This window comes from Eublepharis macularius, chromosome 15 (assembly GCF_028583425.1).
Source record: "Eublepharis macularius isolate TG4126 chromosome 15, MPM_Emac_v1.0, whole genome shotgun sequence".
NCBI classification, from domain to species: Eukaryota; Metazoa; Chordata; class Lepidosauria; order Squamata; family Eublepharidae; genus Eublepharis; species Eublepharis macularius.
This window is the reverse complement of record NC_072804.1, coordinates 46209737-46227966: the sequence shown is the minus strand read 5'-3', so window position 1 is coordinate 46227966 and position 18230 is coordinate 46209737. Positions and strand designations below refer to the sequence as shown.

At 43.7% G+C, this 18230-nt stretch overlaps 1 protein-coding gene across 1 annotated transcript; it reads left to right on the top strand.

The window, feature by feature from the left end:
• The first annotated feature begins 225 nt into the window (after positions 1–225).
• Positions 226–17910, top strand: LOC129343341 (sulfotransferase 2B1-like). Its single transcript, XM_054999508.1, has 8 exons — positions 226–325; positions 7436–7577; positions 8486–8631; positions 11434–11642; positions 12933–13059; positions 13658–13752; positions 15560–15740; positions 17246–17910. The coding sequence occupies exons 3-8, from the start codon at positions 8493–8495 to the stop codon at positions 17353–17355; spliced, it is 861 nt and encodes a 286-aa protein (XP_054855483.1). The 5' UTR covers positions 226–325; positions 7436–7577; positions 8486–8492; the 3' UTR covers positions 17356–17910.
• The last annotated feature ends 320 nt before the right edge of the window (positions 17911–18230 follow it).

Genomic DNA, 18230 nt, shown 5'->3' with positions numbered 1-18230 from the left:
GATTGTAAGAGTAAAGGTAAACCCTATGCTGTGCTGTGTGAGACACTGCCAGCTATGAAATGCTGCCAAGAATGCAGAGCTGAGAATGTTATTGCTTGCAAGACGGGCCATTGATGGATGATTTGTACTGTTTTAGCAATACTTCCCCCCCATTTTATTATGTATACGTGTTTATCACCCATGACTCAGCAACAGAATAGATTCTGATTAAGCTTTGCCTGCTCTTATGCCCTTCAGAGAGAGAGACAGAGTGCACAAAGGCCATACAGGGAAAGGAACAAAGATCGGCAGCAGCTGGAAAGAGAGAGAGACTCCATATTCTAAAGTAAGTGGGAAATCCACTTTGGAGATTAATGTTAAATGTTTATTCTGGGATTTGGGGCAGTTAGAGGACCCTTATTTAGCAGGGTTGTTTTGTATTATCCAAACTTCCATAAAACCTGGGTGAGATCTAGATGATCAAACGAACAACTGCTTTGGCTATGGTGAAACTTTTGGGGAATAACTTTCTGACTCGTCGTGATTCAAAAGAAATAGTGTGACGTGTGTGCGTGTGGTATGCATCACAGGGAGAATAAATGTGGTTTTGCTGCGTTTTCATTTATTCTGATTCCCTCTCTCCATTTTACATGTGTTGATCCTGATCAATAGCAAGCGGGGATAAGCCCGTGGATCAGTGGCAGTCCCTGGGATCAGGAAGCAAGAGATGTGAAAGACCTTGACCTGAGACCCCGGAGACCTGTTACCATACAGAGTTTGCAATAGTGATCTTGATAACCAGTGGTGTTTTCTTGTTAAGGTCCTGGCTGAGCGGTAGAGCATCCACCTTGCTCACACAAGGTCCCTGGTTCTATCCACAGCATTTCCAGTTTTAAAAAAACTCGGATAGCAAGAGATGTGAATGACCTCTGTCTCTGACCCTGAAGAGCCCCTGCCAGGCAGAGAAGGCAATACTGACCTTGATAGACTGAGGATTTGACTCAGCGTAAGGCAGCCTCATGAGTTTTCAAGCTAGTTTGTGTTTCAGCCCCAAATGGAAAAAAGGGAATTGAAATTGCACTAGTAACAACACATCTCTTTGATTCCAGTAGGATGCTAAAGCCCAGTCTTATGCGTATTTTATTCAAAAGTCAGGTCAACCTATTCAGTGTGGGGCTTACTCCCTGGAAATGATTAGATGATGTTGTGTGTCTGCAAACATAATGATCAAAAAGACCTCCATTTTTGGACACAAAAATAGAACAAAATGCCAGTGTAGAATCACCTTGGGTTTATAATGATGGATTACTTCCTGCTATTTGCCAACCTCCACTCATTTATCCCTTCCGCTTGACCACTGCCTAAATGTTTAAGCAACAGGATACTTTAATGTTACTGCTCATACAGTTAATTCGGCTCCGAACAGTATCACAGTAGAATTAAAATAAGAAAATTTATTAATACATAGATCTATATAATATAGAAATTTAATAGATTTTAATCTTAATCAACTGAAAGAGGAACTTGACAACTGCCGATGTAATGTTAAAACCCACCCCTGCTAAAAGAAACGTCAAATTGTCCGCTACACAGCTAGAGTCCTGGATACACAGTTTTATCCAAATATCGCTTGCCACATTGAGCATGTCACAGCCAAATAGACAATATTGAAGAGTGTATATTTGGCCAGAGCCCCATTGGCACAGTTGCTCAGAATAAAGTACCTTATTTAGACAACGGGACATATTTCCCCATATCCTTTTTTTGAAGGAAAAAAGCGCCAAAATCTGCCTTAGCAAATTGCTGGAGAGAACGTGCAGAGGGAGGGGATTTAACCTTCTCTCCTTTGGGCTTTTTCAGTTAAAAAAAAATTACATGTCCCAAACTACCTTTTCTAGATTCCGTATATATTTTCTATTAAGCCCTGAGATTTAATGAGCATCTTTCTTATCTATTTCTCATTAAGCCCTGAGGCTTAAGCAGGTCTACTCAGAAGTGAGACCCATGTGACTCAGAGCTCAAGAGCCCAAGAGCAAATTAACATCTTTGTAATCAGCCTTAAGTCACAGTGAGATAGTTGGAGTATAAATGAATATTAATTATTAACAACAACAATAATAATAGCCTCTCTTTGCGAAATGCCATATGATCTTGAACCTATACACGTGCATTTTACATTGTGTATAAGAGCACACTCACTCCTCCAGGCAATGTATCCCAATAAATGGAAGAAATGGGAGAACCTGAAAGATTAACAGCTAGAAATGTTTGTTCAGAGGGAAGGAATGAGGGTGTACTAGGAGCCAAACCCTTTTCACCTACAACACAAGGCCATAATCATCTCGTTAACATACTACCCAACCTCTGAGAGGAAAAAGTGATAATTTTCACAGTGAACTTAAGAGAAGGAAGAAACATAGGCATAGGGTTAGGAGCGCATGTTCTTGTAAATCTCTGGATACAGTTAGCCCTACCCACCATACTGAGCAGGAAGGAAGAGCACATGGATTTTTGTTTTCAACCCTTTCTTCCACTGCCTTTTCCATCCCCAACTGAATCTTCTGAAGAGAGACAGGGGAAAAAAAAGGTTTCTCCCAATTTATTTATTTATTTATTTATTTATTATTAAATACAGAGATTAAAATCTCATTGAAGGGAAATTATATGAGAAGAAAAATGAGAGAAAAGAAGCAGGAAATAATAAGTAAAGAAGAGAAAATAATACTTATACAATAGATCATTTTCAGTTTTCTCTATGACAAGTATAACATCATTATACACAGTATAACCTTCTCTATGCCCCCCTTTTATTTAATTTCCCCAAATTTTCTTTTTAAAACTCAGATCCACAAATCATTAGCTCATTTTTTCCATTGCCTGCAAAAAGTCAATAAGGAGTTGCCAATTCATTATAACTGAAGATAGTGTTCAAGCTCTAATCAGCGCTGTCAGTTTAACCATCTCGGCTAATTCCATGGTTTTCACAACCCAGTCATCTATTGAAGGCAACGCTGTACTTTTCCATTTTTGTGCATATAAAAGCCTTGCTGCCGTAATATATAAAAACAAGATGCCATACTTGTTTTTCAACTGTTTGTCCATTAGCCCCAACAAAAATGCTTCTGGTTTAAGTTGTATATTAATCTTCAAAATTTTCTGAATTATATGAATTTGTGCCCCAATTTTCTTGATTTCTGACAAGTCTACCATATTTGGCTCTTGTTTGGCCCTAGTAGGGGATGGCAGTGATTCTAGGGCTACATCCCAGACTTTTACCCAGGGCCCCAGTACCACTAACACTACCCCTGGAAGAGAAAGGGTTACAAAGGTACCCTCTGGGATGCTGCGAGAGCCGAAAACCCACCTTCTGCAGAGCTCAGCTCCTGCTGGAGTTGTGTATTGCTCAGGTTGTCAGGTGCGCGGGTTGGGGGGAAACCAGTAAGTGGGACGCTGCAACAGAGAAAGAAGGTGAGGCTTCCTGCTGTTGGTCCAGAGCTGAAGACCTGCAGAGAGGAGAAGCTTTGGTACTGCCTCCTGTGGCTGAGTCCACCTGCCTCAAACAACCGGAGGCTGGAACATTGTGCCTGTGAAGCTGCACTATTCATTTGGGGGGTCCTCCGGTAAGTGGCTGGAGGCGGGCCCTTGGAGCTCTGCTCCAAAGGCTGCCCATAAACTAGGGTGGCCAAGTTCTTGGGGGAAAAAACAGTCCTGCCGCTTTAAGAGAGGCTTAATGGGTAGAAGCAGGCAATGGCAAACCAGCCTATGGCTGTGACTTGGTGGTATGTCACACACAGTGGCCTGTTATTTCCCAGGTGATGTTAATTGCCCATATTGTGATATTGTATTATAACAGAATGGTTCAGGAACGCACTTTCTAAAGGGAATAGGACGGTGGACTATATCACTGTGTATCTTATATACTAATAGAAAGTGATCCTGATCTGTGGATACTGAAATCTGGACACTGGAGTCATGAACAGACAAGACAGATCTTTCTACACACTTGAAAAATGCCACCGGTTTGCAGAAAAATCTGAAATCTAAACAAACCCATATAGGGGCGTTAAAAAAAAAAACCCAAAATGATTAAAGGAGCTCCTGTAGCTTTAACCAGATGCCCTCAGTGGCTGTTGCTAGGCAACCATGTAACAGTTAAAGCAGTATTCCAGGCTTGGTTTCTGACAGTAAAAAACAGGGGGAGGGGGCAGGGCCCTTTCCAGGGCTGTTTGGGCTTTTGAGGGTGCTTACTGGGACCAGGCCCAGAATCAACCACCTCACAACATGATTCCACATGACTTGCATGACTCACCCAGGCTTGGCTGCTTGCTACTGTTCAACAGCCACCCCCCGCCCCCAACCAGTGTTATGTAGTGGTTAAGAGTTTCAGAGTAGGATTGGGAGACCCAGGTTTGAATCACCACCCTGCTGTGGAAGCTCACTGGGTGACTTTGATACAGTCTCACACTCTCAGCCTAACCCACCTCTCAGGGTTGTTGTGAGGATAATATGGACGCAAGGAGAATGATGCAAGTTTCTTTGGCTCCCCCTTGTGGAGAAAGGTAGTATATAAATGAAGTAAATTGGTAAAAAGATGAAGATGGGGAACTGATAAAAGGTAAGTTGTTTAGTAGGTTTGAAAGAGAGAAGGACATGGGGAGAGGTGAGAATATGAGGGCTGCCAGGCGGAGGGAAGGAGGAAATTGTGCGGAAGGGGATATAGGGAGAAGTGAAGTACCCACTTCAAGTCTTTGCAGGTTTCCCACCATGCAACTGGGCCCCGGGGGAGACGCTGCCTGCCTGGAGTGGAAGGGGGAAAGGTGAAAAGGAAGGGACAGACAAAGGTGGGTGGGAATGAGAAAAGGAAGCAGGAAAAAGAGAGCGGTTAAGAGGACATGGTGCAAGAAGGGAACATGAGACCCCCCTGCAAGTTGTTGCAGGTCCCCCATTTGTAATACCTACTATTTGCTGTATTATTATCCTGCTTCCACGGCATTGTTTTCTTTTTATGTAATACCATTTTCCGCATTGTTTAACATGTCATGTCTAACGATCTGTGTTTTGTTTTGGATTTTTATAATCCTTTTCCTGCTTCGTTGCTCATTAGAGGCTTCATCCTCCCAATTGCATTGACTTACATTGTAGCCCTGTTCATGTTACAGTGAACACATGTACATAATGCATGTATGTGCCTGGACCTGTTTCTAAGAAAGAGTCAACATGCATTCACTTTACAAATGAAACGGGGGACCAGTACTTGGAGGAATGTGGGGTTTCAAGCTCACGTTCAGCTGCACTTGTGTGGAACGTAATGCTAGAATTACTCAATGCAAGTATAAAGAACAATCAAGTGTATATTGAACATGGATTGTACATGGATTCATTAGCCTGAGTCTCAGTGAGAAAGGTGGACTAGAAAGTAAATTAAATAATAAGAATTACGGCTGTGCACTGAAAAGTTTCGAGTTGCTCATTTCCCCAAATTAAGCTTCGCAGAAAGGGGAAAGACTACATGTTTATGCTGCCTTTTAGAGGGCAGAAAATGAGTTTTGCCTTGTTTCCCCCTTCTAGGCCTTTTAAGGGCTGAATGTCTCTGTATAAGAGACAAGTCTTACATCCAGGGCTTTTTTTCAGCTGGAACGCGGTGGAATGGAGTTCCGGAACCTCTTGAAAATGGTCACATGGCTGGTGGCCCTGCCCCCTGATCTCCAGACAGAGGGGGGGGGGCCACCAGCCATGTGACCAGTCCCTCTATCTGGATATCAGTGGGCGGGGCCACCAGCCATGTGACCATTTTCTCCTAGGGTAACCCACTGAGTTCCATCACCTCTTTTCCCAGAAAAAAAGCCCTGCTTACATCCCATCCCCACCCCTCGAGCTGCCACCTCCTCTCCTACTTGGGAGCCCTAGTTGTTTGCCACTGCTTGGTAAAGCAGCAGAGGGTGGAGGAAAAAGGTAAAGGTCATCCCCTGTGCAAGCACCGAGTAATTACTGACCCATAGGGGAATGTCACATCATGGCGTTTTCTTGGCAGTTTTTATGGGGTGGTTTGCCATTGGAAACTGCGTACTCATTTTACCAACCTCGGAAGGCTGGAAGGCTGAGTCATCCTTGAGCTGGCTACTTCAAGAGAGAGGTACCTCAAGAGAGAGAGCTGCTGTAGCACAGTGGTTAAGTGGTTCGGCTGCGAATCAGCACTCTGCTGGTTCGAATCCCACTACTGCCATGAGCTCAGTAGGTGGCCTTGGGTAAGCTACTCCTCTCAGCCCCAGCTCCTCAGCTGCATTGTGGGGATAAAAATAACACTAACTTGTTCACCGCTCTGGGTGAGGCACTAATCTGTCTAGAAGAGCGGTATATAAACACAGTTATCATCATCATCATTTGAACCTGGCTTCCGCCAGGATCGAACTCAGGTCATGAGCGGAGCTTGGGCTGCAGTACTGCAGCTTACCACTCTGTGCCACAGGGCTCCTGTGGGGGTGGGGAAAATGGGTGGAAAATAGGTGTAGCTCCAATGCCTTGATATCATTTCTGGCATGAACCTGGATGTCATTGAATCGGCTTGACGCTCTAGGATTTCCTTAAAACTTGTTGCAGTGATATAATGACATCACTTCCTAGTTCATGCCCAAAGTGATGTAGTATCCAGACCAGTATGGTGAAATATGGGTCCAACTTGCAGAGAACTTGTATAAAAATGACAGCTTTGAAAGAATAATGTTTAATTTGCACTCTGCCAGTACTCACATGTAAACCTAAAATAACTGTATTTGTTGGATCCAGGCAGCTGTTTCGTGCCAGTTCTGAGATCTGCAGCACAGACATTTGGTGGCCAAAGTGGGCCCCACTCTCCCTTTTTCTGTTGGGGATATTTATTAGTTTCTCTAGCAAAACTGAACAGCAGATTGAGGTCTTTTCTACACGGTCAGTTTCTGGTGATTGTGATCCAGTTATGCTTCTCTCAGGCTCCAGATTCCACATGAGAGAGTGACTCTGATTCCATTCTGCTTTTCTCGATCTGCAGATTTCCATATGCGGAAAGGAGGCGTGAGATGCAGAACCGATCTTTCCCTGGCCTTTCCCCCATGCACACACACACACCGTGACCTTTTTTAGAAGCCGCTGTTGTGTTGCCACTGATGCGTCCTATGTGCTCGTGGAATTATGAGTCCCTGACTGTGTCTCTCCCCCCCCCCCTTTTCCCTTCCCTGGGTGCTGATTGGTTAACTACCTGGTGGAAACCACTCCCATGCTGTGCACACACTTCCTCTTTTTTTTTTCTTAAGCCAGGTAAGGTTCTTAATGCCGTGCTCAGAAATGTTGTAAAATGCTCCCTTTGCTTTTTGTTCCTTCAAGCCAGGAAAGGATTGTAACGCCATGCTCTGAAATGGCTATTGCAAAATGCTCCCTTCCCCGGCTGTGCACACACTTCCTTTGTATTTTTTCCCCCCTTAAGCCAGGGAAGGACTGTAACGCTGCGCTCTAAAACACCTCTGGCGAAACTCTTCCTCTTCTTCTGATAAGAAAGCAGACCCCCCAAATCGCCTTGAGGTCGTGCAGTGCTGGCAGGAGCCCAAGTCGATTCAGCGCCAATTGACGTAAGTACACAGCAGGACCGGCTTAACGTGTGCTGCGTGAAAAAGGCCTGAGATGCGAGGCAAATATATTAGAAAAATATAAAACTTTTGTTTAAGTAGGTTCACATGCATTAGGAAGAGGAAGAAAAAAGCCTAATCTAGACAAGATTTTCTCTTAAAACATCCAGTTACTGTGTTTAGCACTGGGTAAATGCAAGTTTGATCCATTTAGGCAATTTTGATTTCAGACAAGTCCGGAGTTGCCTAGCATGACCTCTCACAGGAGAGACCCACAAAGACATCTTGCCTCTTGCAAGACCATGAAGAGAAGAGGAGAACACAAAGGGACTGGAAGGGGAGGAGGAGTCAGGGGAACTCCCAGTTTAGACAAGGAGAGGCACCCCGTTCAATAAAGAGATAGCTCACACCCAATCTGGTTCCAGTTCAAAAAGAAATATAGCAACACCCACTCCCAGTAGAGTTGCCAGCCTCCAGGTGTTGGCTGGAGATCTCCCGGAATTACAAGAGATCTCCAGGTGACAGAGATCAGTTCCCCTGGAGAAAATGGCTGCTTTGGATGTTGGATTCTATGGCATTATACCCTGTTGAGGCCCCTCCTTTTCCCAAAACCCACCCCCTCCAGGCTTCAACCCTAAAATCTCTAGTAATTTTGCATCCCAGATCTGGCAACCCTATCTCCCAGAGTCCAGGCAAGCTGACTTGTTTTACTCCAACATTTTAATGAGAGGAAAAACCGCTTGGATTCAGCCCGATGTTCTATGATATGCATAGAAACAAAATGGCAGCCCCTAACCAAACCATACAACAGAACAATCAAACAAAATCAGGAAAGACCCCCCCCCCAGGATGCGGCTGTGTAATTCTTCCTTTTTTGTCTCTGTTTCTCTCTCCCCCTGCCCCCTCCCCAGTTTTACAATGTCATCAGTGGAATATTTCACCTACGAAGGAATGCCGTTCCCAGCTACGATTTTTTCAGAGGAAACTTTTAATCATGTGGAAAAGGAGTTCCAAATTCTGGATGATGATGTAATTAACCTCACTTACCCCAAATCAGGTAGGAATTTATTTATTTATTTATTTTATCGTATTTATATTGCACCCTCCCCGCAAGCAGGCTCAGGGTGGATAACAACATTAAAACATTTAAAACATTTCATATAAAACATTTAAAAACATTGTACAAAGTTATTAAAATAATAAAATGAAAATGAATGGAATGAGCGTCACAATTAGAGATGGGCACGAACAGAAAAGAACCCCACAAACATGATGTTCGTTGTTCGTTGCCATCCACGAACAGGGACTCACGAACAACCACGAACACGTCCCAGTTCACCAACATGTTCGTGGTTGGCTGTTTGTAGGGGCCAGCAGGCTCTCTTCCAGCCATCATCCAAGTTTGGTTAAGATCCCTACCGCACCACTCCAGAAACCCTATCTGAGCAGGCACCAAGAAAGGTACCAATAGTAAATAATAGCTTGGCCCCAGAGCCTGGCAGCAGCCCTGGAACCTGAAGGGGTAGATCCCTATCCCACCACACACAAAGAAAATTCAAGCTCCAATGCACTCTCCCTGTCTCTCTCTCAAAATGCCAACAGCAGTTGTCTCTCCCTCTGCACTGTCTGCAAAGACTAGCCAGAGCTGGAAGCCCCCCTCCCCTATGGTCTTTGTTCTCTTGTAACAAATTTGGAGCTCCACACTTGGAAGGAAGGCCTGCCCATCAAGCTAAATTGGGCTTAGATTGGCGTTTCCAGGGCAACAGCAGGAGTTCAGACAATTTCTGCCTACATTGCCAAGGGAATTGATTGCAGGTGCCAGACTGTCTGGCTTGATGAACAGCAACGAACGAGGCTTGCAACGACCACCTGTTCGTTTAGAATGGGGCCTCACAAACAGCTTGTTCTTGAACAGCAGATTGGGCTGTTCGTGGCTTTTTTTTTTGTTCCTATTGCTGTTTGTGCCCATCTCTAGTCACGATGCTCGTCAATAGAAAGGAAATGCATGGCTACTGAAGTTGCATTTATAAAACTGAAAAATGCAACCCTGCCCTCAAGTCCTAGTTAACTTAGGCTCTTGCCTCTGTTGGGAGCAAGAGCCTAACAGAGGTGGTTTGTCACTGCCTGCCTCTACAACCCTGGTCTTCATTGGAGGTCTCCCATCCAATTACTAACCAAGGCTGACCTGCTTAGCTTCTGAGATCTGATGAGATCAGGCTCACCTGGACTTTCCAGGTTAGAGTATTACTGGTAGCAAAATGAGGGCAGGAGCTTTGTGCAAAACAGCAGTGCTTGTTCTTGATCTTTTCACAAAATTACATTACGATTTGTTTACTGGTACCATGGAAGAATAACTCTGGGTTGTTTGAACATGTTAATGATTGCAGGATTCCCTCTGGTGGGTGGCATACTCATTTCTCTAGAGAAAGTACTCCACTATGCTTATCAAGAAAACATACTTGAAACTCTGTAGAATTATTTTTGTCATTTTTACAGATATAATTTAATACATGTATTAATAAGACATACATATATAGGTCGGATCCAGACAAAACTGGCAGTGTGCATGATTCACCCTTCCCAGTGCAGATGCCCATCATGCCATTCCTTAGGGACCCTATCCCCCAGGAGCAACATTTCACAGACATCAGTGCGAAAGCGGGGCAGGAAATTCTGTTCCACTAATGGAAAATTTAGTCTGGATCCAATCCACTATTTACATAGTGAATAAAGTTTTGATTAGGCAGAATCAGGGTGAGATATTCAAAGGCACTGACCAGAATCCATAGGAGACTCCACATTGCCATCCATCTAACAGTGCATTATGGGTTTTGTAGTCTTCTAAGAAATAAGATGTTTGATTGTACTCTGTAGCAATAGCTGGTGTAAAAATCCCTTCCTATTGGAAAAAGGATCCCTGGCATGGAAGGAAAAGATACTAACTATATTAAATATAGATCAATATGGATTGAACGAGACGTAGGCAGCTTGTCTCATTAACACGGCTGATTTCTCCACATGTAATCGCCTGCTATTGTCATTCACTGGCGATTGTCATTTACCTGTTATTGTCATTCAGCTTCTGAAATCACACCACTTTCCAAGATATAAGGACAGATGGACTCACATTCTAGCTCTGGCTGATTCCACACACGTTGGATAATGCACTTTCAATGCACTTTATCAATAGTTTGAGGTGGATTTTTTGTTCCGCACACAAAAAAATCTGTTCCAAATGATCTATAAAGAGGATTGGAAGTGCATTATCCAATGTATGCGGAATCAGCCTCTGTCTGAAGCTGTGTTTCATGGAAGCTCATACCCTTCGATAAATTTTGTTAGTCTTATTGGTGCAACTGGCCTCTTGCTCTTTTCTATATCAAATATAGAAGAAGATAAATATTACTAAAAGGTAATGAGGACCAACAGTAGGACTTGCTACTATCTTGTAAAGGCAGAAATTTCACTTATGTTCTCCCACAAGTGACATTCTAAATGTTGGTGAACAAATTATGTGTTTTCTGGTGTGCTACAAACAACTGAAAATTGCAGAAATTTTTCAGCTCACTTCTTTGAGACGGTTTTTAGTGGTATTCTTAGATGTGGTGACTGTGACAGTATTGGCATAAAGAGTTTCGCCACCATGTCAAAACCATTCTCAGACGAAGGATAAATTCTGAGTGACTTCTGCATAGTGGACTGGCCTTCCAGGGACTCATGTTCTTGGATTATTTAGTTGTTCAAACTACACAATCTAGTTCTCATGAATCTGTCACTGAATGGGTGAGAAGTATCCCCAGCAGAAGAAAGACAGCTTGGGAAGAAGAGGCAATCTCACAACTGTGGTACTCTTTCCTAGGCACCCATTGGATGGCAGAGATTTTGGCCTTGATCTCGAAAGAAGGGGACCCTACATGGACTCAGAATGTGGTACTGTGGGACCGGTCTCCTTGGATTGATACCACTGATGGCTTGAAGAAAGCCTTGGAAAGTCCTCCACCTCGGCTCTTGAATATTCATGTTCCATTTCGGCTTTTCCCAAAGTCCTTTCTGCAAAGCAAAGCCAAGGTAAGAAATGGGAAATTTGCACTGAGCCCATTTCCTTATGCAGAGGATGTCTGGAATGCACAGCAGAACGAGGAAACACACACACACAAACAGAGAGAGAAAGAGAGAGATTGGAGATTACCCGGGCTGCCATCTGAATACACAGCGGACCTGAGATTGTGCATGCTGGATGAGAATCACAGGAAGTACCCTAAATGGTCACTGATTTTGAGTGAGCCAGAATTTGATCACTTTGTATGATCAGGGCAAGCTTTTCAGTGGTCCCCTCCCCCAATCTCTGATGCATTGTTTTATAGACTTTTTGCAACCATCACCAAAAAGTGGAAACATTTCAAAATGAGGAAAAATGTAAGCATTTAAACAGAGATTTGGACTATCTTAACAATGAGTCATTTTACTCCCTGCTTGCCTCCCCCAACATCAATGAATTAGAGTTGTGCTAGAAACTGAAACACCTATATATCTTATTATGAACATGCCCCAGAGTGCGGATCAAAACTTCTGTACAATCGGGCCATATATAGATCAAGGGGATTTATTTTGGGGAAGCATGGGGGACATTTAAATTTGAAAAAAAAAAGGAAAAAAAAGAAATCTAAAAAAGAAAAACAGAAGTGGAGTTTTTAAAAAGCTGCACAAGTTAAAAGAGAAAAAAAACCCTCTCCAGTTGCTGCAGCAGTCAGAAAAAAGGGAGTGGAAAATGAGGAAAGAGCGGCAGAAAAGCACTGGCAATTGGGAGGCAGTGAGAGGAAGAGGATGTTTGAGAAGAAAGAAGGAAAGAATGGAGGTGAGGGAGAACAGAGAAAATGGCAGGAGGTCAGCAAAGAGGATAGGATTTCCCCTCCCCTGTTAGTTATTTGCAAGGTCCCGCTTGTGACAATATTAACTTGTTTTTGTCAAATAAAGAAGAACTGGGAGGAGCTGTGGATTTCCTCCAACAAATTTGCTTCAATTCTAACTACCCCAGGGTCAAGAGTCCACGTTATATTGGGAGAGAGCAACGCAATTTCAGCAGGAGATAGTATGAATCACAGCAAGGGCTGAATAACTACTTAATATATTGATACTATATTGATAAACAGCCTATTTTAACATGTAGTTTTGAGACTGCTAGCGAGGGTTTTTTTTAAAAAAAAAATCTACATCCAGAACTTTCATTTTTTTGATATCTCACAATAACCTAAAATATAGGTGCTCCTAACGAAAAAATGAATATAGTTTGAGATTTGGTGTGTGTGTGTGTGTGTGAGATGTTGCCCCCCCCAAACAGTGTTCCTGCCTGTCCCACAGGTTATTTATACCTTGCGTAATCCTAAAGATGTGCTAGTCTCATACTACCATTTTTCTGTGGCCATGAAAATACTGAAGGACCCTGGAACCTTGCAAGAGTTCATGGAGGAGTTCCTCAGCGGGAATGGTATGGAAACTGGTATCTTGTTTCTCTGGGCTTTCAATGAACATACGACCACACACAAAACCATCCTTGAGTCAAGAACAAAAGCCAGCAGTTGTGATTCATAGTTCCTAGAAGATTATACTTATAGGGAATACTGTTTCAAAGTCAAACTTTCCCTCGGGGTTTGCTTTGAAAATGCCCTGTTAAGTTATGAATCAATCACGTTTGTATTCCATCACTCTTCTGAGGAGCTTAAGATAACGTCCCTCTTCTTAGAGCCAGAAGCTAGACAACAGTTATAGAGAATATTGCTTGACTGCCATGGCTTTTCTCAGGGAATCTTGGGAACTAGGGCGTTCCTGCCACCATTCTGAGAATGTCTTGTTTTTCTGTCACTAAAACTAATTCTCATGTGGCTACCTCATTCCATTCATGAAAGTAGCAAAACAAGACAGAGAGTTTGACCAGAGATTGTAGGAAGAAGATATGGAGGGACTCCAGATCTATTATTGTTATGTTAATTATATCATTAGTGGCAGACAGAGTAACCTCTTGTCTTCTCTTGGTCACCACATTTTCCTCATAATTGGTCCTTTGTCCCCCTGCTTTGCTCTCCTAGTGCCTTTTGGTTCCTGGTTTGACCATGTGAAGGGCTGGATGGAACTGAAAGACAAGCCCAACTTTTTCTTCATCACCTACGAAGAACTGCAGCAAGTATGGTTCCAACCTTGGCTGTCTTCACACATATACGGTTACGTTCACTTATGATGGTGACAACTTTTGTTTCCAGATATTCTGGCACCACGGGTGGAATGTCTCTGAGGATGGAAAAGTGAGAGTAAAAAGTCAAAATAAAATTAGGAAGGATCCAAGAAGGTGACACAAGCAGTTGCCCAGAAGCTATTCTTCCTCCGCCTGCAGCTATTAAACTGTTTATCTGTCACATATGGATAAGCTTTGATAATTTGAACATTAGAATATGCTAAAAAGAGTTCCAGAGCATCTGAGGCAGATTTATTGTTTTTCAGTCCCCTGCAGGTCAAACCACACAAGACAAAATACATTCGAATTACACTTGAATTACCCATGTAATTCGAGCGTATTTTGTCACGTGTGGTGAGAACCTATAACTCTCGTAAATCTCCTGAACTTCTCAATTTACACTTGCAAGAAACCAGAGAGAGGCCAGGTAGGTAGGGGAGAGGCAGGTGATGGACAGAGAAGCAGAGGGGGACAGACATTGAGCTCCTCTGACTTTACAACAGACAAGGAAGTGTTCTTTACTAGCCCTAGGGGGGTGCTGTGGAGCTCATAGGAAACTTTGTGCATGTTTGGTCAGAAACAGCTACAGAAGAGAGAAGGGAAAAATAGGTCTTGAGGAATCCTTCAGAGCTCTGGACTGACTTCTCCACTTTGAGTATCCTTCAACATATACTCTGTAGAAGGAAATAAATGCCTACCTTCTGACAACTTAAACTGAAGGTCCAGGAAGTCTGGTTTCTCCTAGCCAGGAGAAAGTGCTGAGAATCTTTTCTTAAGGGAGAGTGATATTTTCAGATGCCTACGGATGAGAGCCGGCATGGTCTAGGGGTTAGTGTGGTGGACTAGGATCTGAAGAGGCCCAAATTCAAATCCTCACTTCTACCATGGAAGCTTGCTGGTGACCTTGGCCCCATCACAAACTTTCAGCCCAGCCTACCTCACATTGGTGTTGTTGTGAGAAAGTGCAGGAGGGAAGAACGATGTTCCAAGCTGGTTTGCGGTCCCAACTGAGGAGAAAAGCAGGACTCAAACAAACAAACAAGCAAACAAGCAAACAAGCAAACAAGCAAACAAGCAAACAAGCAAACAAGCAAACAAGCAAACGCAAAACACAAATGATGTTAGAGATGAAATAATTTCTCCATTTTGGGCTACTATATTGTACCAGACGGTTGAGCAAGAAGATCTAATTATTATTTCTTGCTGGGAACAATGTATATATTACTGGGATAGTTGTTAATTTTTTTCCAGCTATAGTCATTGAGCCTGGATCTGGAATGTTGAAGGAATTTTGTTAGCCAAATATAAGCAAATCGTATGCTCATTGTTTGCCTGTTTGGTGTAATGGCTAAGAGCGGCAGGACTCTAATCTGGAGAGCCGGGTTTGATTCCCCACTCCTCCCCTTGAAGCCAGCTGGGTGACCTTGGGTCAGTCACAGCTCCCTCAGAGCTCTCTCAGCCCCACCCACCTCACAGGGTGATTGTTGTGGGGATAATAATAACACACTTTGTAAACCACTCTGAGTGGGCATTAAGTTGTCCTGAAGAGTGGTCTATAAATCGAATGTTGTTGTTATTATTATTGTTATTAATGACTATTGCATGATCAGTTGACCATCAGATAGAAAGACTGAAACATTCTGAAAAATGGCGCCAATCACTTCCGTGTGCCATTTGTTAGGGTGTCGATCTCCCATGGGATACTGCAGTACATGAGTTTACATTTGGAATCTCTGGCATCTGCCTTTGTCATCTCCAGGACCCGAAAGGCTGCGTGGAAAAGATCTGCCACTTCCTTGGAAAAGAGCTCAATAGGCAGCAAATTGACTCTGTGGTGAAGTATTCCTCTTTCAAGAAGATGAAGGAGAACAAGATGTCCAATTATTCCCAGGCAGATGATACATTAATGGACCACAAGAAAGGGCAGTTCATGAGGAAAGGTAAAAGAGGATCCTAAAAGGAAGTCTTGCCCTGAACAAAGACAGTCCAAGCTAGCCTGATCTCATCTCCTCAGAAGCTAAGCAGGTTTGGCCCTGGTTAGTAATTGGATGGGAGACCATCAAGGAAGACCACAGTTGCTATGCACAAGCAAGCAATGGCAAGAAAAGTGTTTCTTTAAACTGGCTTCCCACCCCGCTGCTTTTTGCAGCTGATGGGAGGGGGAAGAGGGAACCCCCTGCTCCCCCTCCCATCAAGTAAAAAAGGCAGTGGGGCAGGAAGCTTGAAAGCAACACTTTTCTTGCTATCTGCTAATGGCAAGAAAAGTGCTGCTTTGAGCTTCGGTGTGCTCTGTAAGAATTCCCGAATCTTTACGGAGCATACCGAAGTGTTTAAACACCCAAATCCTGAAGTGGCTTACCGCTTCAGGATTCGGGTTATTCCAAATTGTTTTCCTGCTTTGGTTAAACACGAAGCAGGAAACCTGAATATTTTTTGTGTGCTCATCCCTAGTGTGTTCCATTAAAAATCCCAGCAGAGGTTGCCATAAGTTGGCTGCGACTGGATAGCACTTCACACACACAAAGGAAGTGGGTCTAGTATGGCACACATGGCTCTGGGCCCAGGTGAGGCAGACGTCCATGGAGGCAGGAAACAGTATAAACAACATAGTCCATAGCAGAGACAGGAACAGCCCGGTGTAGGTAATCCGTAGCAAAGAGTGTAGGCAGGAAACAGACACGTGTAGTAGAGTCCAGACACGCAGGAAAGTCGATACAGGCATGGGCAATGCTGCCCAGAAAGAGAGTCTTTAGTGTAGCTTTAAATAGCGATGCAGAAAACAGACATAGTTCATTGTAGGCCTTATAGCAGGAGGGGGGGGGGCTCCTTGGCAACAGTCTGGCACCTGCAATCAATTCCCTTGGCAACTTAGGCAGGGATTGTCTGAACTCCTGCTATTGCCCTGGAAACCCCAATCTAAGCCCAATTTAGCTTGATAGGCAGGTCTTCCTTTCAAGTGTGGAGCTCCAAATTTGTTACAAGGGAGCAAAGAGCAGGGGGGAGGGGGGCTCCCAGCTCTGGCTTAGTTTGCAGACAGTGGAGAGGGAGAGAGTTGCTGTTGGCATTTTGATAGAGAGAGTGCATTGGAGCTTGAATTTTCTTTGTGTGCGGTGGGATACGGATCTACCCCTTCAAGTTCCAGGGCTGCTGCCATGCTTTGGGCAAAGCTATTATTTATTATTGGTACCTTTCCTGCTGCCTGCTCAGGTATACGTGTGTATTCATTTGCTGAGCTGAGATGGCAGTCATCCTGGTGGATGTGCAATCCTACAAGGGCCATAGATGCAAGGCTATGCTGAAAGGACCGTACCATCTCAGAATGATTAAATCAACTTTGGAGGGGCACTCAGATGGCAATGCATGTGAGCAGATTCTCAAGAAGGAGGATATAGATTGTTGTGCATTTGTATATTACTTGTGGTTTACCCTTGTGTGTTGTTTTTAGGGATCTCGGGGGACTGGAAGAACCACCTGACCGTGGCACAAAATGAGCATTTTGACCGTGTTTATCAGGAGAAGATGCAGGGAATGAGTATTACCTTCCCGTGGGACTGAAGAATGCCAGATTGTCATTTTGTTCTGAATCCTCCCAATAACCAAGAAACCAGGCCCTGTTAATGAGGAATCCTGAGTTCTTTGGATATATGCAGCAATAGCATGATCCGTACAGAACCTAGTAAAGTGTACCCAAATTTGAGAGTTGGAAATCGGCCCAGAGAGCTGAGGGATATAGGCAAACTTCTCATGTGTCCGGAGATGTACAGAGTTTAAACAGAATTCCTTTTCAAGGTATTGTCTTTCACGATGCTCACAGTACCACCATTCTTATTCTTTCACAGAGTACAGCAGCTCTTAGTAAGTCAACCAAAGCTCCATCTTTTCCAGTCCTCTTCTAATGGAGAGCTTCTTCAGGCAAGACCCAGGAGCCTTCCAACTGTGCCAGTTGAGCCTGGAATTCATCACGTTACTGTACATGTTCATCAAGGACACGATTCCAGATTATGATTATACTGTGCAATAAGTCAATATATGAGACCTGTAGTGTGCTACCCTCCCCACTAGAAACTGAGGTTGCAGAGAAAACATAAAATAAAATCAGAAAAAAAAGTATTGCTGATGTTTTATTGTATGGATCAATGAGGCCCAGTGGATGGAATGCAGGAGTGGGCTATTGTCTATTACAAAGGTATAGGTTTGCCAACCTCCAGGTAGAGGGTTCTCCTGGAGTTGCAACTGATCTGCAGAGTATAGAGATCCGTTCCCCAGGATAAAATGCCAGATTCAGATGTGTGTGTGTGTATGGCATCACTTTCTTTCTGAGCTCCCTCCCCTCCCCTGGCTCCACTGGCATATCTCCAGGAACTTCCAAACCCAAAGTTGGCAACCTGACAAGGGTCGGAAGCTCATGTGTTGACAGCAGATCATACCAT